Source organism: Tachysurus vachellii, chromosome 21 (assembly GCF_030014155.1).
Source record: "Tachysurus vachellii isolate PV-2020 chromosome 21, HZAU_Pvac_v1, whole genome shotgun sequence".
Taxonomy (NCBI): Eukaryota; Metazoa; Chordata; class Actinopteri; order Siluriformes; family Bagridae; genus Tachysurus; species Tachysurus vachellii.
This window is the reverse complement of record NC_083480.1, coordinates 9854987-9882585: the sequence shown is the minus strand read 5'-3', so window position 1 is coordinate 9882585 and position 27599 is coordinate 9854987. Positions and strand designations below refer to the sequence as shown.

The 27599-nt window shown below is 39.1% G+C and overlaps 1 protein-coding gene across 8 annotated transcripts in view; it reads right to left on the bottom strand.

Annotated features, from left to right (window-relative positions):
• macf1a (microtubule actin crosslinking factor 1a) overlaps positions 1-21435 on the bottom strand; it is a 157399-nt gene extending 135964 nt beyond the window's left edge. For 5 of the 8 annotated variants that reach the window (XM_060897620.1, XM_060897623.1, XM_060897622.1 and 2 more), the window contains exons 1-2: positions 21287-21434; positions 18004-18238 (exon numbers count right to left, since the gene is read on the bottom strand). In XM_060897620.1, coding sequence (XP_060753603.1) covers positions 18004-18226 — 223 coding nt within the window. In that variant the 5' untranslated portion in view covers positions 18227-18238; positions 21287-21434. Of the gene's footprint in view, positions 1-10541; positions 11057-18003; positions 18239-21286 lie in introns of those variants that run through there. The other 3 variants (XM_060897627.1, XM_060897631.1, XM_060897628.1) reach the window with 3 other exon arrangements.
• Between the last annotated feature and the right edge of the window lie 6164 nt (positions 21436-27599).

The window sequence follows — 27599 nt, the reverse complement described above, 5'->3', positions numbered from 1 at the left end:
GCCTGTTAGGTTCTCGTTTCAATGACTGTATTGTCCGTTAGAGAAACATGACACGTGACACAACCTCAAAATATTTGTATGTTATCATTGTGTATCAGCTGAGAGTGGCTTTTATTTCTTGCATTTCCTGCTTTTTGAATAGAGGCTTGCTGCATGTTGTGTTACTTCCTCTTTCCCGACTCCTCCCTGAGTTCTCCCTGCTATTTCAGGAATGTACTTCTGACGCGTTCGTGCTTTCTCACTCTGTGTCTCTCTAAACTGAACTTCACCTTGTACCATTTATATATTATTCATTTATACATTAAATAATGAAAAAAAAAACTTTTCAGACCTCTGCTAGCTGAATGGTGCTGAACCAAGTTCCTGTCTCGTGCCAATCACAGCATGTCAAACAGCTTCAGGCGGTGTGATTGGGGTAAAAAAGTACTGTATTATGAGACATGATACACAATACCATGATACTGTATTTATATTGGTATCAAAAGTGCCATCACATCACATTTCCTTATTCAAAACAATACTACACAAAAAACCTTGCCTGATATTTATCATATTGAATTCAATTCCTATTAACTAAAATATGAAACTGAAAAAAGAAAACTTTAGTAAGCTAATACGCAACAAACTATTACAACATTTGATCAAGTGACATACACTGCAAACACCACATAGTCTAGTCCACAGTAACTAATGCAAATTTAAGATGTGTATTTTATTTTAACTTCTTTTTATTCAGCCTTTCTATTCACATTAAAGTGATGTACTTATGCCACTGAATGGGAAACGAAACAAAAAAAATAAATAAATAAAAAATTTCAAGAATGCTGAAGACCCAGTGTGATTTATTTATTTTGTTAGTTAGTTAGTTACTTACTTACTTACTTACTTTTAAATCACCGTCATTTCATGTTTTAACACTTTGTAAAACCTACACAAATATTATGGATCAAGAAATTGTGCTTGCTGTTCATAGTTGCTGTCTAGATGTTTATCTAACTATTTACATGCCACAAAACTGCAGAATCACAATAAGCCAATGTTACAAGGGAACGTCATGTGTTTTGCTTCTTTTCCTTTATTTATTTATTTATTTATTTATTTGCATCATGAATGACAAACCTTTAAAAAGTGGAAAAGATTAATGTAACCAAACCACAAAAGCAGCTTTTTAAAAATGTCCCTGCGTTCATGTGGGTTAGGGATTTGTGGGTTGGAGCTACTTCTATAGTTACAGAGTCGGAATTAGACACTTAAATCATACAAATAACTCCAAGACACACGCAAAGCTTTATTTGTTCAGATCAGACAATGCATGTATAGATCACACTCGGTCAATCCAAAAGCCATCACTAAAGACTTTATTTAAAACCTCACCCACAGAAATAATTTATAACTTTCAGCTGCTTTTCTTTTCTCTCACTTGATGAGCAAAGTTATTTCCTTTAACAATATCTAACCGGTTTCATGACCTGTTTGTATTTGTACATACATACAATTAACAAAATGGAGAGATTAGAGGAATTACAGGGTTAGCAAACAGCCGATTAGGACTAGACTAGATTATGACAGATGACGACTTCAAGCGCTGCTGCTACTACAAGAAAAATGTGAAGCTTGGACTTGAGTCCATTTTTGTGCTTTGGCCTGGTCTGAAGAGTAAATAGCATGATTAAGACAGATTGAGGTCCTCACACGGGGGGGTCACATGGGCTAGAAAATAGGTGAAATACCGCAAGGTTCACACTTCAACAGAGAATATCAGAGTGCAAATTGCTGGAATAAATGGACCAAGCCATCATCAGGCCTAAAATATTCCAATGGCATATTCAAATAAAATCACGAGTCACAAAAACAAAATAACTAAACAGGAAGTGACTGTAATATAATCGACATTCAAATACTGTCTCAGTTTTATCGAACGATTCAGTAAATAGAAAAACAGCTAAATCTTTAAGATAAGTTCTAGTTGCCTAAAAGACAAACACATTTTCTGAATTGTGTTTCTAAAAAACGACCCATAAAGGGACTTCCTAAGTATACACAGTAAACAGGACCTGAGATTCAATCGAATTTTAATATTAATTACAGCAAATCAATGGAAGAAATTTATGATGAAAATATAACAAATTCAGAAATTATGCTGAAGCACCTACTCATAAGTTGCTCGAAAGCTCCTGGTTACACAACCGTACTGGACTCTATAGAGTACACGTGTAGAAAGGAAATGATTCGAGTCACACTGAGGTTGGGTTTTCTTTTGAGTCTGGTTCCTAGTAAGGTTTCTTCTTTGTATTGTCTCAGGGAGATTTTTCTTGCCTCTGTTGTCTCTGGCTTGCTCGTTGGGAATAAATAGACATTTACATAAAAATCTTTTTGATTCTGAATTATTCCTGTAAAGCCGCTTTGTGACGATGGACACAGTTAAAAGTGCTATACAAATCAAATCGAAATGAATTTATTTTGCTTAGAAAATTGGCAAATTTCACTTTCTACAGTGCAGATGCAAAATATAAAATTCTCCAAGTACTTAAAAACCTATTTTGGTGCCTTTTGAACAACATTTGACCCCACCCTGAATTCTAACATGAATCCGCTGTAATTAAGTAATTAAGTAAAAATGTTGCCTATTCAAATAACAGGACAAAGTTGTTATGCTTTCTAGTATGCTTGTTAGTTGCACTGATCTGAACAGAAATATTCATATTCAGAACTACTGACGAAAAGTACAGAGTGGCCCAAGTCCCCAGCCTGAGGCCTCTTCCCTCTGGCTGTATTTTCCTCTGTCCTTGGACAGAGAATATCTGACAAAAGGAACGGAAAAGTGACCAGCTGGACGCTGAGCTTGCATAAAGACCACTTGATTACTATTCCTTTCACACAGCTTGAAGAACTGGAAGAAGTGCAGCAGGGACGTGGTGAAAGACAACAGAAATATGACAAAGGGGACTAATGAAACATGTGAAGAGGACAGGACGTTAACACGCTTCAGTCCAACACAGCGTTATTAGGTAAATAATAAACAAACAAAACCAAATGGTGTCACTGCTTTTAACAGACAGGTCTCGTGATCTGGCAATTTCAGCTCTGCAATTAGGAGTAAAGCTTGTTAATGTTCCAGATTTCCCCCCTGGAAACTACTGACCTACTAAAATCCAGAGAAAGAAAGAGGGAATGTGTGGGAAGAGAGAGGGAGTGGAGCAGCAGGGACATGTGGAGACTGCCAGACACAACAGTAGCACTAACTGAACTGTTATCAGGCCAGTAATGTTTCTCAGCATGTTGTTTCCTTCATTATCTCAAGTATTCACACACACATGCACACACACACACACACCCCCCCACACACACACACAATCTATTATTAAATAATTTAATATGAACATTACTAAAGGTGACGACACAAGTCCTTTGTCTCTGTAACTAATTCAGAACAAGAGTGCTGAAACATCACCATGTCTAATACACTGCAGCACAGCCTGAAAACATTCATCTTTTAAAGAAAGAGAGAGACCTAAAAGCAGGCGTAAACCCAGAGGAAGCACTCATCACAGCTCTTCACCAGAGCATTACAGTCAGAAATCACAAACAGCAGCACAACTTTGTGCTGAGTGGGTCAGTCGGTCCTGCAGAATAAGGAAGAGCTCAGATTTCTGATTTCTGGCAAAGAAATTACGAGGCACACACCAAGAATAAATGACACGGCTTTGCAGGAGATCTAAGCCACTTTCTAAATATATCCCAAAACAAAACTGTTAGTAGCCAACAGTGTTATTCTTCACAAAAGCCCAGCACCAGTAAAGGTCAAGTGATGTCCCAGAACAGTGCAGGGTGTGGCCTCTAACCGTGAAACTGTAGGTCCTGTTGTGTTTAATAAGTGAGTGAGATCAGCTATCGCCTCAATCATGGAGCTACGTCACTCCTCCTTTCATCTGAGAATCACATGCTGCTCTGTCCCTGGACATACTGTATCAAGGAACTCATTAAAAGAACAGAGCATTCGGTCTAATTATTCACAATTGCTTCGTCTGAGTCGTAAAGCCTGCAATTTTGTTTTCACTCATTTTGTTTTGCTGTCAGAATAAAATTACACTTCATAAAAGAGCTCTTTGGTGTTGACTTGTGATCAGTTTTGACGAACATAACAAGACATGCTCACTGACACCCAATTTAGCGACACTACAGTACCACCAAAGACAGCCGGAGACCAGCTCTGGCGAGTGAGAAGTTTTTGATTGTTTCTGCTGTTATGGCACTCATTTAAAAGCCACCAATAGGACAGCATATAGAAATACAAAACCTTTTTAAATTTTGTTTCAGCTAGCAATCAATTAAAATGCTGACTTGTTATTAACTGTTCCCCAAATATCCCCTCAGGGACCAATAAAGTACATCTATCTACCTAAGTAATTAATAAAACATTATCGGCATACAGAGAGTGATTTGCAATGCAATCATGCATGCTGTCTGACAAAAAAAAAACCTGTCCCCAGGCAGTTTGTTTCTGTTTATATGACCCCAATATCTTTACTCGGGTCATGCTGATTAATGTTGTAAGCAGGATGAAGTCATTTTCTTCATGTCTATCAATTGAAACGCTTTATCATATACATTGACAAGACTGTTATCTTGTAGGGGTCACGTCACTACAGTGAGGCAAATAATAATCTTAAAATACTGATGAAACCGTTTACACAGTTTAAAACAAGCTGTAATCAGTCGAACAGATTAAACCGATCATTCAAGAGCGAACTCGTAGATGTGGGAAAAGTAAGTTGAGAAGGAGATGCAGAATAAAGTAGAATTGTAAACCTGTAAATATAACATTTTCCTAAGATTGTAGATGCTTAGCCCATTAGAAGAAAATGAACTTTGGTGCAATATCCTACATGGTGCTTTAACGGGACAGTCAATATTTCTGATGGAGTTTAACTGTCTGAAAAACTTAGTTTTAGACTCACAAATCCAACCAGTTCTAGCACCATGGCCTGGTCCTCATGAACCTGGAAAATCTGTAAACACACTGTTTGTTATGTTTTTTTTCTAAAACTGTATTCATCCGATATTCACACTGTATTCACACTGATCATTCATCCGCATCTTTATGAACGCGCTCTCCAAAGCGGATGAATATGTTGGAGTGTAAAATGGGGAAGATGGAGCTTGTTGTAAATGCTATTGTAAGACTGTCATGTGATCTCCACAATTTCAAGATGGCTGAATCCACTGTGATGCCTCATTGCAACTGCAATGCAAAACAAATAAAATAGTGGAAATGACATCAGACATGGCTGAATAGTTTTCACATTTCACTGTAAATGAGGAAGTTCTGAGGACCTAACCATTTTTTAAATTGACCATGGCTTCACCTAAAACATCTGAACGCCTGTGGAAAAAGAGAAAAGCTCACTGAATAGACGCAATATTCCTTTTTTTACTGACCAACTTGATGTTGCTCTAATCGCTTTGTTTTTTTTGTTGTTGTTGTTGTTTTTTCACTGTGCCATAGAGAGTGGAGTTTCTCCTCTGAACTGCTAGAATATAAGGAAACCTATTCTCAGATTTAACATGCATCGTTAGATGATAATGTCAGAGTTCAGGTTAGATTGTGAACTTACTGATTTATTGATTGATGGATGATGCGCGTGTTAGCAACAGAAGGGCAAATCATTTAAAAAGTTGTCTGGCCCTCATTTATTGATTCATTCATGGTTGAATCAAAATGCTAGGACACTGATTTGAGACTGATTTATGTTAAAACAGATTACACATCATATTAAATATATTATTGATATACTATTGATTAAAACTAATGCATTTAGTGGTGAATGTTTACACAATTTCAGACCATTCAGTGCTGCTGACAAAAACACTTTTATAAGACAAATTACATACAAATGTAATTCAGTCCAGTCATAACAGCTCAGGAATATTCATCACAGCCTCTTCCAGGGTGCTTCCTCACACTAATCTGCACATATAGAGGTGATGGATGAGTTCTTGCATTTCTGTTCTCTCCTTCCGCAATCTATAAACGCTATCTCTAAATCAGTCAATTCCCCAAGAACGGAGACGGATGGATGAGATGTCAGAATGACAGCTGGATGGATCTGTCCCTAGCTTTCCCAAACACGATCAATTCCAACACAAACAGACACACAGGCTGTGTTTCATCCAAGGCCGTACAGGATGAACTGGCTTGTTCTGATTTCCATCCTGAAACGTGCAGGTGCTTCCCATAGCCTGACTGCTCAGAGGATGAGGAAATGTCGCAAAACATATATAACCTTGCTGTTTCAGCTGGGGAATGGCTCATGATGTCCTGACCCATGGTACAAACACACCTTTTCTTTTATTAATTCTCTGCATTGTGGATAAGAAAGAATTAGCATAGGATTCAGACAGCAGATATTCCAGGTCAATTATTTGAATAGTGTAGAAAGTGAAGTGGGAATGCTAGGATGGTGGGGAGGTGGTGTATTGATTGGATAAGGTTTCTGGTGCATTTAAAATCGATGCCCCTCCGAGCTGCTGTGTCCCAGTGCCTTTAACTGTTGACTTATTCATTAACAGTTTGCATGCTTCTCTCCGTCTGTCCACTCCAGCTCTCGACCCCCACACTCATTAAAGTACACTCTACACTTTATTTAAGACCACATCTCATTTTTTCATATCTCCTGATGTAGCTATCCAGTAAAGTGCACAGACAGCAAACTGACAGAGGTGCTAAAGGTGTGTGTGTGTGTGTGTGTGTGTGTGTGTGTAATGCTACTGCAGTGCAATTGGGGAGCACTGAGGTCATCCTCTGTCCAATCTGGAGCCTCTTGATCGATTGTTTTCCACGTATAATCACTGAGATGTTGTACCGAAAACACAGGGCATGAAGTGTGAATACATCCTGCATGGAATAACATCTGAGAGCATAACACACATTCACACCAAGAAGGAATGTAGACTAGACAACTTGCTGTTTCAGGGAGGTTAGAGGAACTCAAAACAAACCACATAGACATAAGAATATTTGAAACTCCCCCAAAAAATAAAATAAATTAAAATAAACTGATTTCATTCTCAAACGAAGAACGGGGTTTTATAGAAGTTCCCTCAGCCGGAGCTACAGCTGTGCAGCGGGACTGCATCCTCTCTACACGCGTGGGGAGGAGGGCAAACATTCAAAAAGAGAGTTAGAAACATAAACCAAAAAAAGAATATGCATATATGCATGTGTGTATATATACACACACACACACCGATCAGCCATAACACTAAAACCCCTGACAGCTGGCACCTATGAGGGGTGGGATATACTAGGCAGCATCTCAAAGTGGTTAGAAAATGGCTAGGCCACAAGGTCAGAGCATCAACAAAACAGCAGGTCTTTTGGTAGCTCTTTATCTATTAATACACGCATGTATACATATAAGTGTGTGTCTACATATATATATATACTGTGCACCAAACACAGAAACTTCTAAACTGTGTCTCATGCAGCATGGCACAATGACCAGAGTTACACCACAAATGGTCCTTCTAGGACAGAGAATCACAAAGTAGGCTAACAAGAAGAATAGAATAAAAGACTGTTCTGCTCTGTGAGCGGTTTCTCTTCCTGCTGGAACAGTCACGTGCTGCAGGAGAATGTACACAAAACAGGAAGTGAGGCCAGAAATGCTGTGACTCTGTGGCAGGACAGAGGGAGCCTGAGAGTGAAAGAAAGAAAAGGTCAAGGCAAACGGAGCATGTAGCCAGGTTCGCTGATTTCTGTCATGGAAGACTGAAGGGATTGAGGACACAGAAAATAAAATGTAGCCGTGATTGCTTGCCTCCTTCAGCACTCCAGCTTAAGTTTCCGTTCCTAACCAGAGCTGCCTTCAAAAGCACAAAGCGTTTGGGACTTTCCAAATCTGCAGTCAAAATGATACCAAAAAGTAAGAACTGCTTCAAAAGCAGACAGATTTGTACACAACCTACAGCAAACAGGACAATGGCTAAGCGAATCGAAGCAGTGGTCACTGATATGCACTAGATTAGTGTATGGACACTATATAATAATAAGGACTTCAGGATGCTCACAGGCTGCTAAAATTCTTTACTATCTCCCCTTCTAACCCTTTCTCATGTGTTTGTGTATGGGCTGATGGTTTTAGGGCAATGAACTAAACAGTGAGAGGGAATTAGTTTACTATTAACCAGCATGTGAAACTCAGACATGTTATAGTGTCCCCAACACAGTAAGGGTTTAACCCCACTGACACACGACCCTACACAGTCGTTTTGCTGAACCCTCCAAAAATGTAGACTTTCACCTTCGCAATAATATGTCAGTTTCAAGCCAAAGATGACAAATGTTTCATTTAAAATATATAGTTTCAGTATAACAATATTAGAATGGCAGTAAACATGCTTGAATGCAAACTTTAGTGAAATGTATTGGCAAAGAAAATAGGATTTGTTGCTTTACGTTTGTGTTCAGGTCTGTGTGATATATAACGTATTAGCTCTACATGTTTAGATGCATATCATTCATTCATTCATCTTCTACCGCTTATCCGAACTACCTCGGGTCACGGGGAGCCTGTGCCTATCTCAGGCGTCATCGGGCATCAAGGCAGGATACATTTACACAAAATATCTTTATTTCATAACAGAAACTTACATAACAGAAACTCCAATGTAAAACTAAAGAAGCTACAAAAACTACAACACATATCTTGGCTGGCCAACTTCATGTGAAAGTGCAAAAACATGCTGATTTTTATCAGCTCAGAATTTACTATAGAAAATATACGTTAGATCCAAGTGAATGATAATGTTCTTTAAATCTGATGCGTTATGATATTATGGATAAACCCCAAGTCATTCAACACCAGCAGGTCCTCAGGATATCAGAATATCTTGCTCAGAAACATTAAGATCTTTCTTGGTCACTACCTGAAGGCCATATGGGTTTCTGCATCAATGTTTCCTCTGTGAGTGTTTTTGCGTCTCCTTCTCGTATGAATGTCCCTTTTCCTTTTTGAGCACCCAAACACTTTTAGATATCCTGCTATTGTTCTAAACTCATGTCAACTCCCTGCATGTTGAAAAACAACTCCAGTCCTTAAATTATTTAAACCTGCATCACATGTTTCCTACTTGAACCAAGTGATGCTTCAGTACATTCACACACATTTCTCAACTTCATGAAGCAACATAAGTAACACAAACGTACAAAGACATCCAAGGATATACCCTACCCCCCAAGCCAATGGTGAAGGAGATCCAGGGTTTGGATGGTGGAATTCACTCCAAAACACAAGATAAATGTAGTGTAAACAAGACAGGACAGGAGGGAAGGGGAGGGGAGGGGAGGGGAGAGAAGGGCCAGGTAAACTACACCACACTGACGCTGTGGATTACAGCGACTGTTCAGTCTTAAGTGCTTAGTCATGAGAAGGTCAATTGCATAACTTGGCTAGGTAACGTGTGGGTATTGGGTGGATTGGAAAAGTCAAGTCAAGTAAATGAAAAACAATATCAACATGTAAAGGTAAAACATTACAATGTGAGTGTGACTATGTAACACAACGCACTATACAAAGATTAGCTTTATGAACCTTCTATCCTAAGGCCAGAACTCCATTCATACATCAGAATAAAAACACCCCTGGTGGCCATAAGAAAAGTGGTTTTGGAAATGTGGTAAGGCTAGCCAATTTGCATCTGTTATCCCTGGAGTTTCATAAAGTATGTGAGCAAGCAAAGGCGAAGATATATTAATGTTGTTCATACGTGGCCTTCATTTAGCACAGTATGGTTTTATGATCACAATAAGTGCTCGGTAATTTGATGGAGATTAAATGTAAGCCATATAACAGACATATGGAAGCCTGGGAGAGATTTACAGCAGCAAGCTGGAGAACAAGAGCTATAAAGTACAGACCTTAAAAATGATATTATTATTATTATTATTATTATTATATCCATGTGTCATATTCATATGGACTCATATGAATATGGACTATAACTTTATTTCACTTGTCCTACACCAACTGCCCCTCTCACATGGCCTCGGATTTCATTGTCATCAATCAATAATTAAAAGAGCCCCTTTTCATCAGGGCTGCATTACAAACCCTCTGCTCCATCTCCCTCCCTCAGTCTCTCCAAAGCTATTCATTTCACTAGAGCTATTTATTTTTAAAGCCCTACTTCTGTTTAACAAACACATGGACACCGAACAGCCCAACAGTCCACCTTTAAATCAAAAAGAAACCAAAATGAGGCTAAAACACCACCAAACACCTCTCATGAAGCACATTTCAGTATTGTTCTACCTGTTTTACTCTTAATTGAACAGTTAGCCTGGCTGAAACTCTTTAAGACTCTTTATTTATTTATTTTTAAATTTATTGTATATGTAGTTAAGAAACAATGCACAGTAGATTTTACAGATGCTGCGTCTTTAATAATCACATGTCCATAATCTCAGATCCTCCGGGTTTGTGTCTCTACATACACAAGTACATTCAGTCTGTGTTGTGTGTAATATAACTCATGTTTACCTTTATATCTCTCCAGGACATCCTCGTAGGCTTTGGCGAACTCTTTCTCCTGTGAATGAGTAGTGGGCAGTAAACCCGGGATGAAGCCGGCCATGGTGTCCTGGATCCCCGCTATAGCAGTGAAGTTAATCCGGCACAGAGGAGCCGGCGCTCCGGGGGCAGCTGTCAGTGCGGCTGGGCTTTAAATCCACTGTGGGTTTAAACTCTCATCCACACCAGGGTTTCAAATGTCGGACAATAATGTCCTCTCTGAATCTGCTTCCTTTGACCGAAAGCGTTATTATCCTAATTTACTTAAACGATTCCTAGAAATGATAATAGTAATAAAAAAGGTAATATTGCTATAATTCGCTTACATATTAAACAAATCCTCATATAAAGGCGCGGTTATGGAAATCCATATGTGGATGCGGCACCAGCGGCGCACGGCGCTATTCCAAGCCTTTCTCCTGCGTCCTAGCCGGCGAATGGGATTTGTGTGTGTGTGTGTGTGTGTGTGTGTGTGAGTGCTAGAGGAGATTCTCAAGTGTGTGTGTGTGTGTGTGTGTGTGAGAGAGAGAGAGAGATTGGGGAGGCGCTCGCAGTGGGCTGTCCGTGTTCTAACCTTATATTCCGCTCACCGGTATGTTCCCGGTTGCCCGGTGGCGGCTGGATGTTCACTATAATGGCCGCTTCTATTCTAATTCACGTCCAGTCATCCTCTTGTCCTCCTCCCTCTCCTTCCACCAGTGCAAACAGGGTTCGTCTTTCTCTATTCTTCCCGCAGTTCCTGCTTGTCATCCATGCCTCCATTCCCCGTACAACAGCGCGTAACCAGCGCGTAAATCTCAGCATATGTCGCCCCTCACCGGTCAAAATGGAGCGGCGCAGATAAAAAAAAAAAAACCACGAACACTTTTCACTTCCGGTGACGTGTCCTGGTGTGACAGAGCCATGTCCTAAACCGCACCCTTACCAACCAAGGTTTTCATTTCTTTTTATTTCATTTCGGCTCCCATTTACGCACAGACGTGATGCAAGAAAACGAAAGGAGGAAGACTTTCATTTTACCCACTGTTTATTTAATAAAGGTGATTAGTTTCATTTAGTATTAATTCATTCAGTCATGGTGGATCCCAAGCCTATCCCAGGAAAACTGATCACGAGGTGGGAATACACACTGAATGTGGACATCAGTCAATTGCAGGACTCCACACACACACAGATACAGATATGCACAAACACACATTCACACTTGTCAGAAGATCACTATATATTCCCAGCTGTGGTTCTGGAGAAAGAAAAACTGCACTAAATAGTGAATAGGGTATGGACCAGACATTGAGTTCATTTTTTTTCCTGAATTCTAAAATAAAACCAGAACAAACTAGATCCTGAGACTATCCCTGGAATTACCCACACAGACACACCTAGGGGCTGAGGCAGTTCACCTGCTGCCATGTTTTGGGGAGATAGAGGAAACCACAGAGGACCCAGCAGTAAACCTCACAGACACAGAGCAAACATGCACAGAATCTCTGCACAGACAGTTATCTGAGCTCAGGATCAAACCAAAGGCTCATACTCCAGATATACCTAATATACTAACTAATATACTATTTCAATTAGAAATATAATACAAGCACACAATATGAAATATTGATGAAATTTCTTCTGTTGCTCTGCTATGAGATACAAATTGAATCATGGTTGATCATGGATGAATCTGTTTTAAATTCACCTGAACAGACCATTCAAAGATTATCTTCATAGGACTATAATTATCTGCTTTCACACAATATTCAGTCCAACGTTTGCTGTTTGTGATGCCAGTGCTTTTGTTCTAATAAGCCACTTACTGTGCCATCTAGTGTTCAAAAATAAGTAAGGACACACACTGTATCTGTATATATAACTTGTATATATATATATGTGTGTGTGTGTGTGTGTTTTATATTCTATAAACTACTAGTATATTTGTAAGCTATAAATATGTAATTTAGTGAAAAGTTATAGGGCAAGCTTTAATGAGGCATGAATAAAAAGGTGTGTATTATGACTGATGAAGCAGATCTTAGGTTAGATTAAAGAGCCCACATTCACTGGTCACGGTACAATGGATGTTTTTCCTTCCAGAAAACTTTTGTAATTGTGGCACAACCACACAATTCTTAGCTCCCGTTGTTTTCTCAGAATGTTTATATTTTACACTTTTGTGCGATTAAGTAGGACAAACTAAAAACTTTTTTTTTAATTGTAACTAAGGACAAAACAGACAGTCATGGTGAAAAACACTGAGGCAGCCACTACTACAAAACGCCTCTCGTCTATTCCTAATACAGGAAAAACTAGCCTACTATTTGCTTATTTGCTGACACAACGGATTGTAATGTAATGCTGTAGCCTGATAATCTCTACTGCAAATACAACATGAGTACAGATATTTTCCGTAACATTTTTTTATGTTTAGTTTCATTCCTTCTCCACAGTCCAGTGACAATGCAATGACCTAAAACACATTTAAAACAGAGGAGTTAACAGCATGGAGGACATTCGCCCTTTACTAGCAGAGACGGGGGTTCTTATCAGAAATGTCAAACAATAACAAGCACTTAAAGGAATACAGCAGCATTTTTCATCCTAACCTCTATCCTAAATATCTGTAGTGTATGTGTAATTACTATGGGATTGTTTAATTCCATAAGAAAGGAAAAACACATAAAATAGCTGTTATGTTACAGGGAAATACGTTTGCATTAACCCTTTGTTTAAATCCCTCTTTTGAACAACATTTACAACTCTATACCTTTGCACTATGTTTTGTACAACATTCAGAATGCACACTGGATGGCACTATCTTGTGTTTTGTAGCATTTTGTATTGTCTGTCTGCATTGTTTGTTCTGGGTTGCCCACGTTTCACTTTATGTGGCTAGGGCAACTTTCAGTCTTTAGCTCTGTGTTGTTTTGTGTAGCACTATGGTCCTGGAGGAATGCTGTTTCAAATGACAATAAAAGCTTCTTGACTTGAATTAAAATAATCCATGCTGACATGGTACCTAAGCAGTATTTTGCCATACGTACACAATTTTAGGTGACACAGAGTACTGTTTAATGTTGTGCAAATTCCACAACAAAAGTTATCACTGTTATCGTGAAACACCCAAGATTCCTTCATTTTTCATTGTTAAATAACCATGTTTTAGAACAAGGTGCATGAGTTTTAAAACTGCTATTAGATATCCGTTATAGGAAAGGTAAACGTTTTCCATTCTCTTCTTAATGAAAAACACAATTATGGTATCTGACATTAAAAGCATGCTGGTGGATTCATTTAAAACAGCTGCTGGCATCAAAAGACCAAATACAGTTATTTTATGCAAGACACTGCTATTGACTGCTTTATACTGTTTAATTTATTTTTCTTTTCCCAGTTATTACACCTATCTAAAAGTAGTCCTGATGAGAGTTATTACTATTACATGTATTAAAATATAGTACATGTAGTGAATTGTGCAGGAAAGAAAACTTCCCATATGTTTCTGTCTCCTCATTTTTAGTCCAATAAACCAGAACATGCAGAAAAGCTAAACAGTTCAATTTCAACATGTATACACTTGAAGTCAGCCATGAGCATTAAAGCAGATTTGATACAGTCTCAAGCAGTGTTGGATAAGGACAACATGATCTGCCTGCAGATATTACTTCTGGCCCACTGTTGCTCTGCATCCATCAGCCAGAAACACATTACACACAACAGGGTGAGACAAGAATAGTGCAGATGATGATTAAACGTGAACAGTAACACAGGCAAAGACCCATCACCCCTCTGCTCTATTTTTGCTATCGCTTATTAAGATTTCCTTAATGTTTACAATGTCCCCATTTGTTGGTCACAGTGACAGCATCAAAATAGCACAAGGAATTGGAGTAATGGCTAGAAATATGCAATAAATAAACCCATATTGCGGATCACAGAGCAGCCGGATGGTTTCTCTGATAATAATGACATAGCGTTCTACATTAAATGCCTCTAGTCGTGTGTCAGATGGTAATAATTTAGAGCTGTTCGGAAGTTTGACAATACACACAGCTGCTGTGATTGTGACTTATAGTGAAACCTAATCTCAGCTGTAAATTATCATCATCTTCTTGGCAGCTTTTCATATTTAAACATGTTCCTAGTTTGCACCTAGACATTAGTAGGAAACTGCCAAAACACAAGCATCCACTTGTGTTTTATTGTATTTTTTTTAGACAGATAAGAGATGTTCTCATCTATTCATCGCAGTTGAGCGGCTGTCAATAATATCTACTCAGATAAAAAAACTGGTCTCTATCAAGGCTATAAAAAAAAGAAAAGAAAGAATGTGGGCCACCAAATTCCACTCTGGACAAAATAGAGGTGTCTCTACTTTCTTGTCAACCTTGTTCAAGTTCAAGTTTCTTTATTTGTCATTTCGCTACATGTTGAGACATGCAGTGGAACGAGATGTCGTGTCTCACAGGTCAAACGGTGCAACATCCATACAGACATTAAACATAAAACAACATAAAACAAAAAAAAACATAAAACAACGAAGCAGGAGGCAGGTACGGGCTATGCCATCAATACAAATAAATACACACAAAAAGAATTACACTCAAGCAATAAATATAAGTATGAAGACTCTACAATGCTTCCTTTATATTGTACACGTGCAACAGGAGGCATTCAAAGTCAAGCAGCTGGTAGCGGACTAGTGCAAGATGCAGTGTGCAACATGAAAGATGTTGTAGGATGGATGAGTGGGGTCCCCCACCATGCTGTTGGCCCTGCTGAGGCATCGCTTCATGAAGATGTCCTCGATCGAGGGGAGCGTGGCGCTCGATGTTGTGGTGCTCGATGTTTTTTGGGCGATACGCACTGACTGTGGTCTTCCAGTTAGAAAGTCCAGGATCCAATTACAGAGGTAGTTGCTAAGGCCCAGCAGTTGCAGTTTTTGAATGAGCTGTTGTGGGATGATTGTGTTGAATGCTGAGCTGAAATCTATGAACAGCATTCTGACATGGGAATTTTTGTTTTCAAGGTGTGAGGGCTAGGTGGAGGCTAAGGGCAATTGCATCATCTGTGGATCGGTTCTGGCGATATGCAAACTGGAGCGCATCGAGGGTGTTGGGGAGACTGGTTGTTATGTTTTTCATGACTAGCCTCTCAAAGCACTTCATCACGATTGGGGTCAGTGCTATGGGACGGTAGTCATTCAAACAGGACACAGGTGCTTTCTTTGGAGCCGTGATTTTTGTCCATTCAGAAAGCCCAACATCTTCCTGAATCATACATACACTATTAGAAATGCAACTCCATCAAGCACCACAAAGCCTTTTTCTGATGGAGTCCTTTTGGGCAAAGGCTACCAGGACCAGGTCTGGGAATCTGTACTGTTTGGAAACCAATAAAGGTTCTATATATGACCCTAAATAAGAGGGTTTCTTCTATGAGAAAAAGTCCTACAAACCCTTTATAAGCTGAAACTGGTAACTATCCAAAGTGCTCTTAATGAACTCTTTTATGTGGGGGTTGCCATATCTAATTTATTCAAGCTGAGTTAAGGGACATCAGCTGAAATCATTAAGCAGAACTATTCGTTTAAGAGGAGCGAGTAACCTAATGACACTACATCCAAGATATGGAAAATATGTCTGAGTAGTATATAAGGGAAATGACCTCATTTACTTACTTCACAGCAATCACTTTTCTCATCTCATCTAGCTGTTTCTGCCTCTTTGCTTCTTTGTTATCTTTACTTATCTCTTCAACACCCCCTACTTTGAACCCTAGTATTTATCTGAGGCCCTACTAACACTCCTGCTTTCTCTCCTCTCCTTTTTATTTCTTCATTTTGTTTCACTTGATTGCACTCCAGTCCTTCGTTTCTGCCCCTCACCCCCCATCTCCTACATCTGCTCCGTCTTTTTCAAGCTCAAATTAAAATTCAAATGCTCACTCTCTCTGTATTTCCTTGTTTGTTTTGGGCCTTTCTTGCCATTTTTACTTCCCAGTGTGCTTTCTTTTTCACCAAAGCCTTGGTAACTAAAGGACTGGGAGAGTTTACGTGTCCCTATGGCAACAGGGGAGTCAGGCTGAGGCGCCTTTGAGTGGTGTGAAAAAAATTATAACGGATGTAGAAAAGCCCCTGGAGACGGTCATGTCTGAGATGCTGATATGTAGTTTGCCTAGTCATCAGTTTTCACACTCAGTGGCAACTTGTTTTAATCCCATTCCTAGTGATATTATTGCATTTCCATATGTAAGAAATAAGAATGCCAGAGCTCTGTCGATACTCTGTAGATTTGCTCTTTGTGGCTGGGGAATTTCCATCATTATGAAATCAGAAAGAAAATAAAAGCCTGCTTGAGATAATACACAAAGCTGCACAGAACCCACACCTAGCAGTCAAACTGCGACTTACAAACTAAATTTGGCTTCAATGTGCAAAGCATTTACACCGTGCAGTCAGTATGTGAAAATCTGTTTTCAATTGTAAACTATGACTGAATCCTTTTCTCACACTCTTTTTTTTTTTTTTATTTTATCACCAGACTCAATGCTACAGCAACTTGCTTTTATAGCTCGGTCCAGATCTTTGTCTCATCCCTGGCTATGTCACATTCAACCCAACACACTTAATCAACAGTAATCAAATAACCTCAAGTAGCAATATAACTAAGACAGATGGGAAAAGAATTGTCTGAAATTAGCTCAGCTTTTTCTCTTTTATTGCCAACGAGACAACCAACTCCAGAAGTCCAATCATTTTACCCATTTTGCCTAAATAAGCCAATGGAAAACAATTCTCTATTATACCACAAGACATTTTGTTTAATTTTGTATAACAGCACGGCTCTGACAGTAATGCTGTCTGCAAGACAAATCACAGGTTTATTTATTAATTATTGTGCTTACTGTAATAAGATATTGTTTCTATAGTAACACCTTCCACAGGGACTTGAAATACGGTCAATGCTCCACAGTAATCTAAGATTTTCTATGTGTTGTTATTTGAAAAAATTAAAACCTATCATCATGGTGAAGGTATCTAGAAGAGAGCGGTTTAAAATCTTTGAAAGCAGTCTCAAAAGTCTTAGAAATGTAACTACAAACAAGCAAAATGTGTGTATCATTCTTAAATAAGTTTAGAAATGTATTGCTTGGGAAGCAGCCGTGGTGTAAAGAGGAATAAAATACACTGTATTAATAATCACATTATATTTCATGAATGGAGTTTTACCTAGTTATGCAAAACACCTTTGTTGTTTTTTCTTTACACTAATCCCCCTGAACACATGATCTAAATTACTAAGTGATTATAAACTCCTCCTCTAGCTCACTTTAATTCAAGTCCTGTGATGTTACTCAACTCAAAACCAACCTTAAATCAGTCTCTCATGCATTCCCATAAGGTTTCTTTAATAACAGATGCAGAGACAGATGGATTTCCTACCTGCTACTCGCACCACAGCTCTCTCTGCAGGATCCAGCACAGAATCCTGGCTCTTCCGCTTGCGTCTCTCGTGTTTGGACAGATTCCAAGGCAGGGTGTCACCTTTTGGCCCGGAGGTGCTTTGAGGGCATGGAGACAGGGATCCTCCTGAACGCTCACTACGAAAAGAACGCTCACTCACACACGAGCGTTCACTCAGGCTCTCCTCGTCAGAAGAAGACATGTCGCTGTCGAGCTGGAAAAAAACAGAAGGAGTTGGTTAAGAACTTCAGCATGGTGTGAGAAATAAACACAAAGCTGTTTGCATTGTCAGTTAATTACAGAGTATCAGCTGCACATTAGTTACACTCAGAGTAACAGAGACATTGATGTGCTGATCTCCAGTGACTAAAGGAATGATGATGGAAGGAAAAACGAGGAAATTCATCATCCTCATTAATGATCTATTAATATAAAGATTAAGTCCAGATCAATATAGAACATTCTGATGACTGCTCACAGCAATCTCACACCCACTGTGATACAGAAGGAATGAGACCCATGGGCGCAAGATTAGACATCTGTCCATCTCCAAGATCCACATAAGCTGAAAGATCAATAGCACTGACTAAGTGCAAGCTAGAGGAAAATCACCCCTCCTGCCTGCTGCCACCTCTAATAAAATATCAGACTGAATCTGAAAAGAGCTCTTATGACCTCCAGTTCATCTGAAACTATCCTGAGTTAACTTGACCACAAGTATAGTCTAAATGGAAGGGAGTGGATTTTTGTGTAGATCAATGATCAGTTGACAGGTATTTCCTGTGCATGTCTGGGTCTGTTGCATTTTCCTGCAAAGAGCAGGAAAGATCTCAGAGAAGGCTTAATGTGGCTAAACCTTGATAAACATTCAGGCCTTTGCTGCCATGTTTTCATTCTGTGGCAGCTAGCATATATAAATAGCCCAGGTCCAAAACCACACTGTCTCATTATGCTTGAGAGGTACAATGTACAATGTATGCTTGAGAGGTACAATGTAAAGAGAAATGGCAGGGTTTTTTGTAAATGTGCAAAAACATGGTTGAATCGTTTCAGTCTCTTTGCATACACTCTGACAGGCCAGAGCAGCTGCAATTGTGTTGATTTAAAGTCTCAGTCCAATTGGCAGAGCATTTACACACTCACTGAAAAAAAAAAAACGATGCTTCGGCATCATTCTTAATCACACCACAAAGAAGGAGGAGAGAATTCCGAACAGATAGCCAGATACACTTAACCTCAGAAGACTCTCACACAGATGGATTTCCCAACTCTCACACAGAGTTACACTAGCACCCTGTTTAGGCAGACAGGATTCTTAAAGTAGCACTCACTGAAGAAAGAACAACATTAATACATTGACCATTTGAATTACATTCTTTAGTGCACTGCACTTATTCAGGGATTATTGTTCACTGAATGAATAGAGTTTCATCTCACTATAACAGAGATGTCTACAGTATCTGCTGTGCTACACTGAGAACAATAAGCAAGTTAAATTGACACTGGACATCATTCAGTATTAGGCTATGAAATAGGTTCTTAGGAGAATATAAAATTACTGATCTGTGGCTTTCCACAATGTGTCAGCCCCCATCGACCGCATCCATCAATCCAAAGAGGCCAATTAATGGAGTATTCTTAGAAAAGTGGTTACACTGACATGGAAATAACATGGTAGTCTATAAGGCAACAGAACAGTTGTATTAGATACTGGAATTTTCCCTGTGTTGGGTGTTGGGTTAGAAAACAGTCCACCAAAAATATCCTTTCAAAAGCTGTTCTGTAACCTGAAACTAACGGTAATGAATGACTGAAGACAAATTATCATATCAAATCAAATTCAATCAATCAACTGATGTGTTTTATGCCATGTTTAGATGTAACTTTAATGAACACATAGCAGATCTTCAACCTGATCGGAGAACATAAACTGTTATATAGCATGCTGCACTCTCAGAAATAAAAAGCACCAAATTGTGCTTTTCTTCAGTGCTGACCTGGTACAATCAAGGGTACCTTTAGTTTTTAGTCTTTCATCTGGTAAGGCATAGATGCTGTACCTTTAGATTTTAAAGTAAATCTTTATATTTAGATGGTCCATAGTGTAGAAGAGTAGCAGTTCAAAGCTGGTTTCATGTTTCTCAGGTGTATTAGCTATGGTAGCTGTTGTATGACGGGAAGAGCTGGCCAGTGGGTCATGTGTCATGTGCAAAAATGTGCAAAAACTGTGACAAGGAAAATGCTCATCTCAGTTACTGAGAGGATGTTAGTACGAGCCACTACTCAGGGATCCGGTATTAATATCATCAAAAATAAAATAGAAATTGGATCTGTACATCCCTGGTAAATGTGCTATAGAGGGCATAGGCTAATAAGGCCATGGAATATTTAGGGCATGGAGCATTTGATATAGACTACTGCTCACTGGCTGCTCACTGGCTGCTCTCTGTCTGCTGCTCACTGGCTGCTCTCTGTCTGCTCACTGGTTGCTCTCTGTCTACTCACTGGCTGCTCTCTGTCTGCTGCTCACTGGCTGCTCTCTGGCTGCTCTCCGGCTGCTCTCTGTCTGCTGCTCACTGGCTGCTCACCGGCTGCTCACTGGCTTCTCTCTGGCTGCTCTCCGGCTGCTCTCTGTCTGCTGCTCACTGGCTGCTCTCTGTCTGCTGCTCACTGGCTGCTCTCCGGCTGCTCTCTGTCTGCTGCTCACTGGCTGCTCTCCGGCTGCTCACTGGCTGCTCACTGGCTGCTCACTGGCTGCTCACAGGCTGCTCTCTGTCTGCTCTCTGGCTGCTCTCCGGCTGCTCACCGGCTGCTCACCGGCTCATGGGAATCAATAAAAGGTTCCTAATGAAGGGGCTTACTATGCTTTATGAAGGGTCGTAGTAGGCATCTGCAATAGTGACTACTACAACACGTCAAAGTCAAACATTATTAAAACCATCTCATTGCATGAGAATGTAGAGTAAAATCTGGGCTTGGCTGGTGATGTGATGGTCAGTGAATGAGCCTTTGTCCATACAACATACAGTACAACACACCGGATTCCTTATGATGATGGCCGAGATCACAGAGCTGGTGCTTTTTCCTACCAGAAATGATCCCTAATGAAAATGCGGCCGTTATTAAGCGCTAAACGGATCTACTGCTTTCAGATCGCATGAATTCAATTGCCGGCTCTAACAGCATCAGTGTAACTGAATACAGATGAGAAGCCATCACACAAGCACACAGCTTCACGAGCTACGGTTATAAAGCGCCTTACCGGAGAGTCCCCGAGCCCCGGCCACAGCCACGCGGGCAGGGATGTGAGGATCCCCGGCTACGATCCTGTGCTTCACCGGCTTTAATGCAATCCGCTGTGAACGGCTGGGAAATCTTTCCTCCAGCGATCACACTGAGCCGGGTAACGGAAAAGCAGGACTACACAGACCGAGTGCTGCTGTAATGGCTGTCTGTACCCCTCCTTTCATATCCCTCCTTCTCTCCCGCTCTCACTCCTTCCCCCCCCCCCTCCTCCTCTTCCTCATAGTCATTCCTCTCTCTTCTGCTCCTCCTCCTCCTCTTCAGCCCCTTCCACAACCACCATCACTATCACGTTCCCCAATCTCCATCCACACACATTAATGAGGTGATAAGCTGTGACGATATTGTACAGATCACAAGATATTAAAACCATGCTTTTATCCAAAATGCATGATTTTTTTTTTTTTTTTAAGTTAAACAGATGAGTTTAGACAGTGCAGCCTTTCGGTCCATGTGATTGTGGTCAATTAAACTAAATAGTCAAAAGTGTATGAAAACCTGACTATCACACCTAAATGTGTTCCTTACCTAAACGGTGTGTAAGCCCGTAGGCAGGGGGGGGGTTCGGGTGGTTCGAACGAACCCCCTCACTGCCAAAGGTCCAGAATTTAGTCGTGTTTTTTTTATGTGATTATTGTTATCATTGTTTTAATCAGTGCTTGTGACAAATATTCTGGGTTGCTATTTCAAATGAATTTGATACATTATTGTAGCTGGACGTGTGTGTGTGTGTGTGTGTGTGTGTGTGCGCGCCGCGCGTGCAGTTCAGAGCGAGTTCTCGCAATACACTTTTCAAAGCAACGGTGAAGCATCGCCTCTGAATGATGGGGAAGGGGTTTTATATATTTTATCCACTCAATAGTCTACAATATAATATCCATATAAACTTTGTGTAATTATAATAATAAAATATAGTGGGATATTCAGTAATATTGTCTGCGCAATATCGACTTTTGTGATTGGCCAATACCGGCAGACTGGAGCCAATGGAAATGTTTCTCTCCTTCTGTGCGCGTCTTTATTCCTCTGAGAACTTCAAAGCGGACCGCTTGAGGTAAATTATCTGTAATGATTAGTATATTAATTGATTTACGATGCCTACACAGCTAACACACCACGTAATAGTTACGTAATAAGATTGGAACTGACCAGTGAACTAAATCCATGTGTCAAGACAAATACAGCAACAAGCAAAGAGGCATTGACAGAGAGTCAAGAAATGATGATGAAAATAATTATTATTAATACTTCAGTAAAGTTCATTAAATCTATTCTGTTGTTAGTGTTGTCTTTAAACTTATGAACTGTGTATGGACTGACAAAGGTGGTACATGAGGAAGCAATTTGACAACAATGCAGTAAATAATTTAGGTGCATCAAAAAGCGTGCTTGTTAAGATACCAGCAGACAAGCTAATCCAGCACAAATTAGTGCACAAAAGGTCACCAAAATGAAGTATTTGAACCTCATAATTAAATACAAAAGGAGGAGAAAAACTGCAAAAAGGTCCCCCCCCTCCCCCCTTCAATAGGCTGGCTAAGGACCTGATATAAGCTCAGATAACATTTGGTTAAAGTTGAATTTCAAATCTCACACCGAGCCACCAAACTAGTTTGCAACGTTGAATCATGGCCTACTAGTAGCAAGCAAACCATTGGCATGTACCCAAGTTTGCCATAGCCGTGCCCTACACTGTCGAGCTACATGCCCAATCCATTCTCATCTCAGGCAGAATGCCTGACCATCATACTAATTGTTACATGAATTCTTCCCAATCAGAGTGTAAATGTCTATTATAATGACACCAGCGACAACATGCACAAGAACATGTTTTATATCTGTATACTGTGTATGAATTATTTCCTGTTAATTTAATTTTGTTAAACATGGCATTGTTTATGCTAAAGAACAGATATTTATGTAATTTTAAAAGACATTCTGTGTGTAAAACTGAAATGATGATATGCAATGTGTGTATACTGAATAACAAAACAAATGTGCCTGAATACTATTCCCTTTACTGTAAGACCCCTTCACCCTAATCTTTGAAAGTGATAGTACTTTGTTAGATATACATGCCTGTGTTACTCCTGTTGGTGGGAGTGATTTTGAATACAAAATGTTAATCTTGAAAATTAACATCTGTCATATGTGATCTTAAGTGTTATTGTCTTTTGTTCAGTTCATTTCACTGTTAAAAGTGATGCATGAGAAGCAGTTGCAGCTTTTCATTAAATGTTTGTGTTTTATTACTTGCTTCAGTTATAAATTACCATAAATTACCATATAAATTCTGGCCAGGCCAATTTATTAGGAACAGGCCAATTTATTAGGAACAGGCCAATTTATTAGGAACAGGCCCAAATTATTAGGAACAGGCCAATTTATTAGGAACAGGCCCAAATTATTAGGGACAGGTCAAAATATTAGGAACAGGCCAAATAATTAGGAACAGCCCGTATATACAAGCCCGTAAGCAGGGGGGGTTCGGGTAGTTCGAACGAACCCCCCCTCACTGCCAAAGGTCCAGAGTTTAGTCGTTTTTTTTTTCATGTGATTATTTTCATCATTGTTTTAATCAATGCTTGTGACAAATATTCTGGGTTGCTGTTTCAAATGAACACTGTGCAACAAAGTTTGGTTATGGACTCTCTTTGTATGCTGTGGCATTAATAATTCCTTTCACTGTGTAACTAACAGTGTTGTATAAAGTACTAGAAAGCAATACTTGTGTAAAAGTACAAGTATCATAATGGAAAAAGACTTTGGTAGAAGTGAAAGTTACCTTTTAGAATATTACTCAAGTAAAAGTTTTAAAGTATCTGATATATACTGTGCTTAAGTATAAAAAGTAGTTTTCTGATATTTAATGTACTTAAGTATTTGAAGTAAAAGTAAAAAGTAAAATTTCAGTGATTTTCAGTAGGCATAAGAGCAGGGGCGGTTCTAGGATTTCATCTTTAGGGGTTTTAGCCCTCAGTGAGAATTTAAAACAAGAAGAGTTTTATATTATATATTATATGACTACATAGTAAGCCAAAAGTTACGGTATTATTTAAAATGGCTAAAGTGGACACCAAAATTTTATGCATGATGTAATGATGCCAGTCTTGAATCAAATCAGTTCATGTATGTGTGCATTCTCTACAAACAGTGTGTCCAATGAATGCAGTCATTAATAAACAAATATTCACAAAGACCAAATCAATAAATGTTATTTTTATTTAGTATTGAATGGATTATTTGCATTAATATTTTGTTTGTGCTATCAACCCTGGTAATAAGAATAGTGAAATTACACTGCTTTTCGTTGCCGTCTTTGTGGCTTTTTATTAACGTTATGCCTCCAGCTCTGACTGCGCGTGCACGCTGCGCGTGCCTGTGCTTCTCCGTAGAGAGTGCGTGCGCAATGCAATCTAGGAGCATTCATCCATTCATCTTCTACCGCTTATCCGAACTACCTCGGGTCACGGGGAGCCTGTGCCTATCTCAGGCGTCATCTGGCATCAAGGCAGGATACACCCTGGACGGAGTGCCAACCCATCGCAGGGCACACACACACTCTCATTCACTCATGCACTCACACACTACGGACAAATTTTCCAGAGATGCCAATCAACCTACCATGCATGTCTTTGGACCGAGGGAGGAAACCGGAGTACCCAGAGGAAACCCCCGAGGCACGGGGAGAACATGCAAACTCCACACACACAAGGCGGAGGCGGGAATCGAACCCTGACCCTGGAGGTGTGAGGCAAATGTGCTAACCACTAAGCCACCGTGCCCGCAATCTAGGAGCAGTGATTCGCCAAACCTCCCTTATTGCAGTCGCACACATTTCTTCTGATTTTATTTTGTAGTAACGAGTAACGAAGATGCTTATTGGAAATATAGCGAAGTAAAAGTATACATTTTATCTAGGAAATGTAGTGGAGTAAAAGTGAAAGTTGACATAAATTTAAATAGTGAAGTAAATTACAGATACGTGACATTTCTACTTAAGTACAGTAACGAAGTATTTGTACTCCGTTACATTACAACACTGCTAACTAAGAGACCAAAACCTGTTCCAACATGACAATGCCCCAGTGCACAAAGCAAGCTCCATGAAGGCATTGTTGCAAACAATGCCTTCATGGAGCTTGCTTTGTGCACAGGTTGCAGGATGAATTCAAGTGTCCTGCACTAAGACCTGACCTCAACACCACTGAACACATTTGGAATGAACTGGAACACTCACTGCACACGAGACCTTCTGGCTTCACATCAGTGTTTGACTCTACTAACGCTTCTGCACTGAATGAGGAAATCCCCACAGCTACACTCCAAAAAAACTAGTGGAAAGCCATCTCAGAAAGTGAAAATTATAATAATATGAAATGGGGACTACATTCGGAATGGAATGATTAAAAAAGCACACGTGTGTCCACAAACGTTACTGTAGTGTATTCTGTATCAGTGCATCATTAAGCTAAGGATACACAAATCTTACTTTTCAATGTTAGGAAAATGTTTATCAATAACTTATCTTAAAACTTATAACTTATAACTTAACATATAAGTCTGACCGATTAGTAAATGAACCAAATATCCAGGTTATGCAGAATATAAAAGTCCAAAGTTCACAATTTCTCAACATAACATGTCAGAGAAATAAACTTAAAAATGTGTCACATCTGCAAAAATAATCATTATCATAATGACTTTCCCAAATCTCAGGGGGTTTCAGAAGAGTCCAGTTTATGATTACATACAGAACAATATTGCAATTAGAGAATATCCGTGCAAAATAGAATAAATGGTGACAGTGACATTGTGTCTTGGTTTTCTGTTCATTCTGTAGCTTCTGCAGTTTAGTCAAAATACTCACAAAGTTGCAGTGAATGAGTAATAATGGAACTGGAGCAATGTGATTTGAGGTCAGACTTGTGGGTATACACACCCCTGTATGGACTCCTGTGTGAGACAGTGGTAGTCAGAGCTACTGAAGTGTGAATAATAGCACAGGAATTCAGTTCTACAGCACAGGATTAACCGAAACAAACATTGCTTCCCACATCAAACAAAACTAGATCAGCCTGCAATAATACTGTGGCTTTTCAGATGAGAGCCAGCAGGAAACACTGTAAATACTTAATTACCTCACAAGTAATGTTAAGCATATGAATACATGCTCTAAAGCCTTTCCTTTTTTGTAGTTGTTTGTGCTAGGATGTATATTTGCATCATTTTATTTTGTGGAAATATCTATTCTGTGCCTCAAATACAAGCTACATTTGGAGAAAGTTAAGAAGAAAAAGATTTATTAAGACATTTAATGTGAAAGGTTTCATAGATTTTCAGAATGTCGTAGCCTCATATAATGGCAAAAAGGCAATTATAAGTGCAAACAATATCTGATATCACTGTCCTTTATAACACATTTTTTCAGTTTCCAAAACGTTTTTTTTTTCACTAAGAACTTTTGGATCTTCTAAGTTGTAAATTCACAGACTGATTTGTCCCATAAGGACCATATACTGACATAATTATAAATACAGCTAATTAATGCTATGCCTACTCTACCTTAATCTCAGTAAAAAAAGGTAACAGTTTGGTCTTTTTTAAAAAAGATAGCTTATATATTATATATTATGTATTTCTATCGTTGTAAAATATTTGGTCCCCAAAAAGATTTAAATACACACCCACACACAGATCCCACCTGCCCTTAAACCTTAAACCGACTCAGGGTATCTCCTTCAGGTCTGAAGACCTTTTTTGTTGGTTCTGTTTTTTTTTTTTTTTGTTCTTTTTTTGTTAATGTTTGTGTGCCTTGTTTTGTATTGTTACAGAATACACACATTTATTGCTTTTAAGTTCAAGGTCCTTTCTATATCCAGAAAAAAAAGGGTATAAACGCTTTTTTCACGTTAACACAACTAAACCAACTTCATGCATGTGTAATGTGTCACTAGAGTGAAATTTAGTCCTGAGACGCAACAGTTGTTATTATTTTATAAAGATTAAAAATTGACTCCATGTACGGATCATTGAGGGAAATTGATTGTGTTCTACCGCCATCTAGTGGACAAAAAGACAATTCCATATTAATATCGGATTCTGTGAACTGAAAAACTGTCAAGCTTGTATATGGAAAGTGAATTTTGATGGATTCCTGCATTTTGTAAGTTTGATAAGCTTTAAAAAAAAAAAAAAAAAAAAAAAGAATAAAAATCCATGTTTGTTGTAACTGAAAACTTATGTACCACCATTTTGCAGAATTCTTGAAT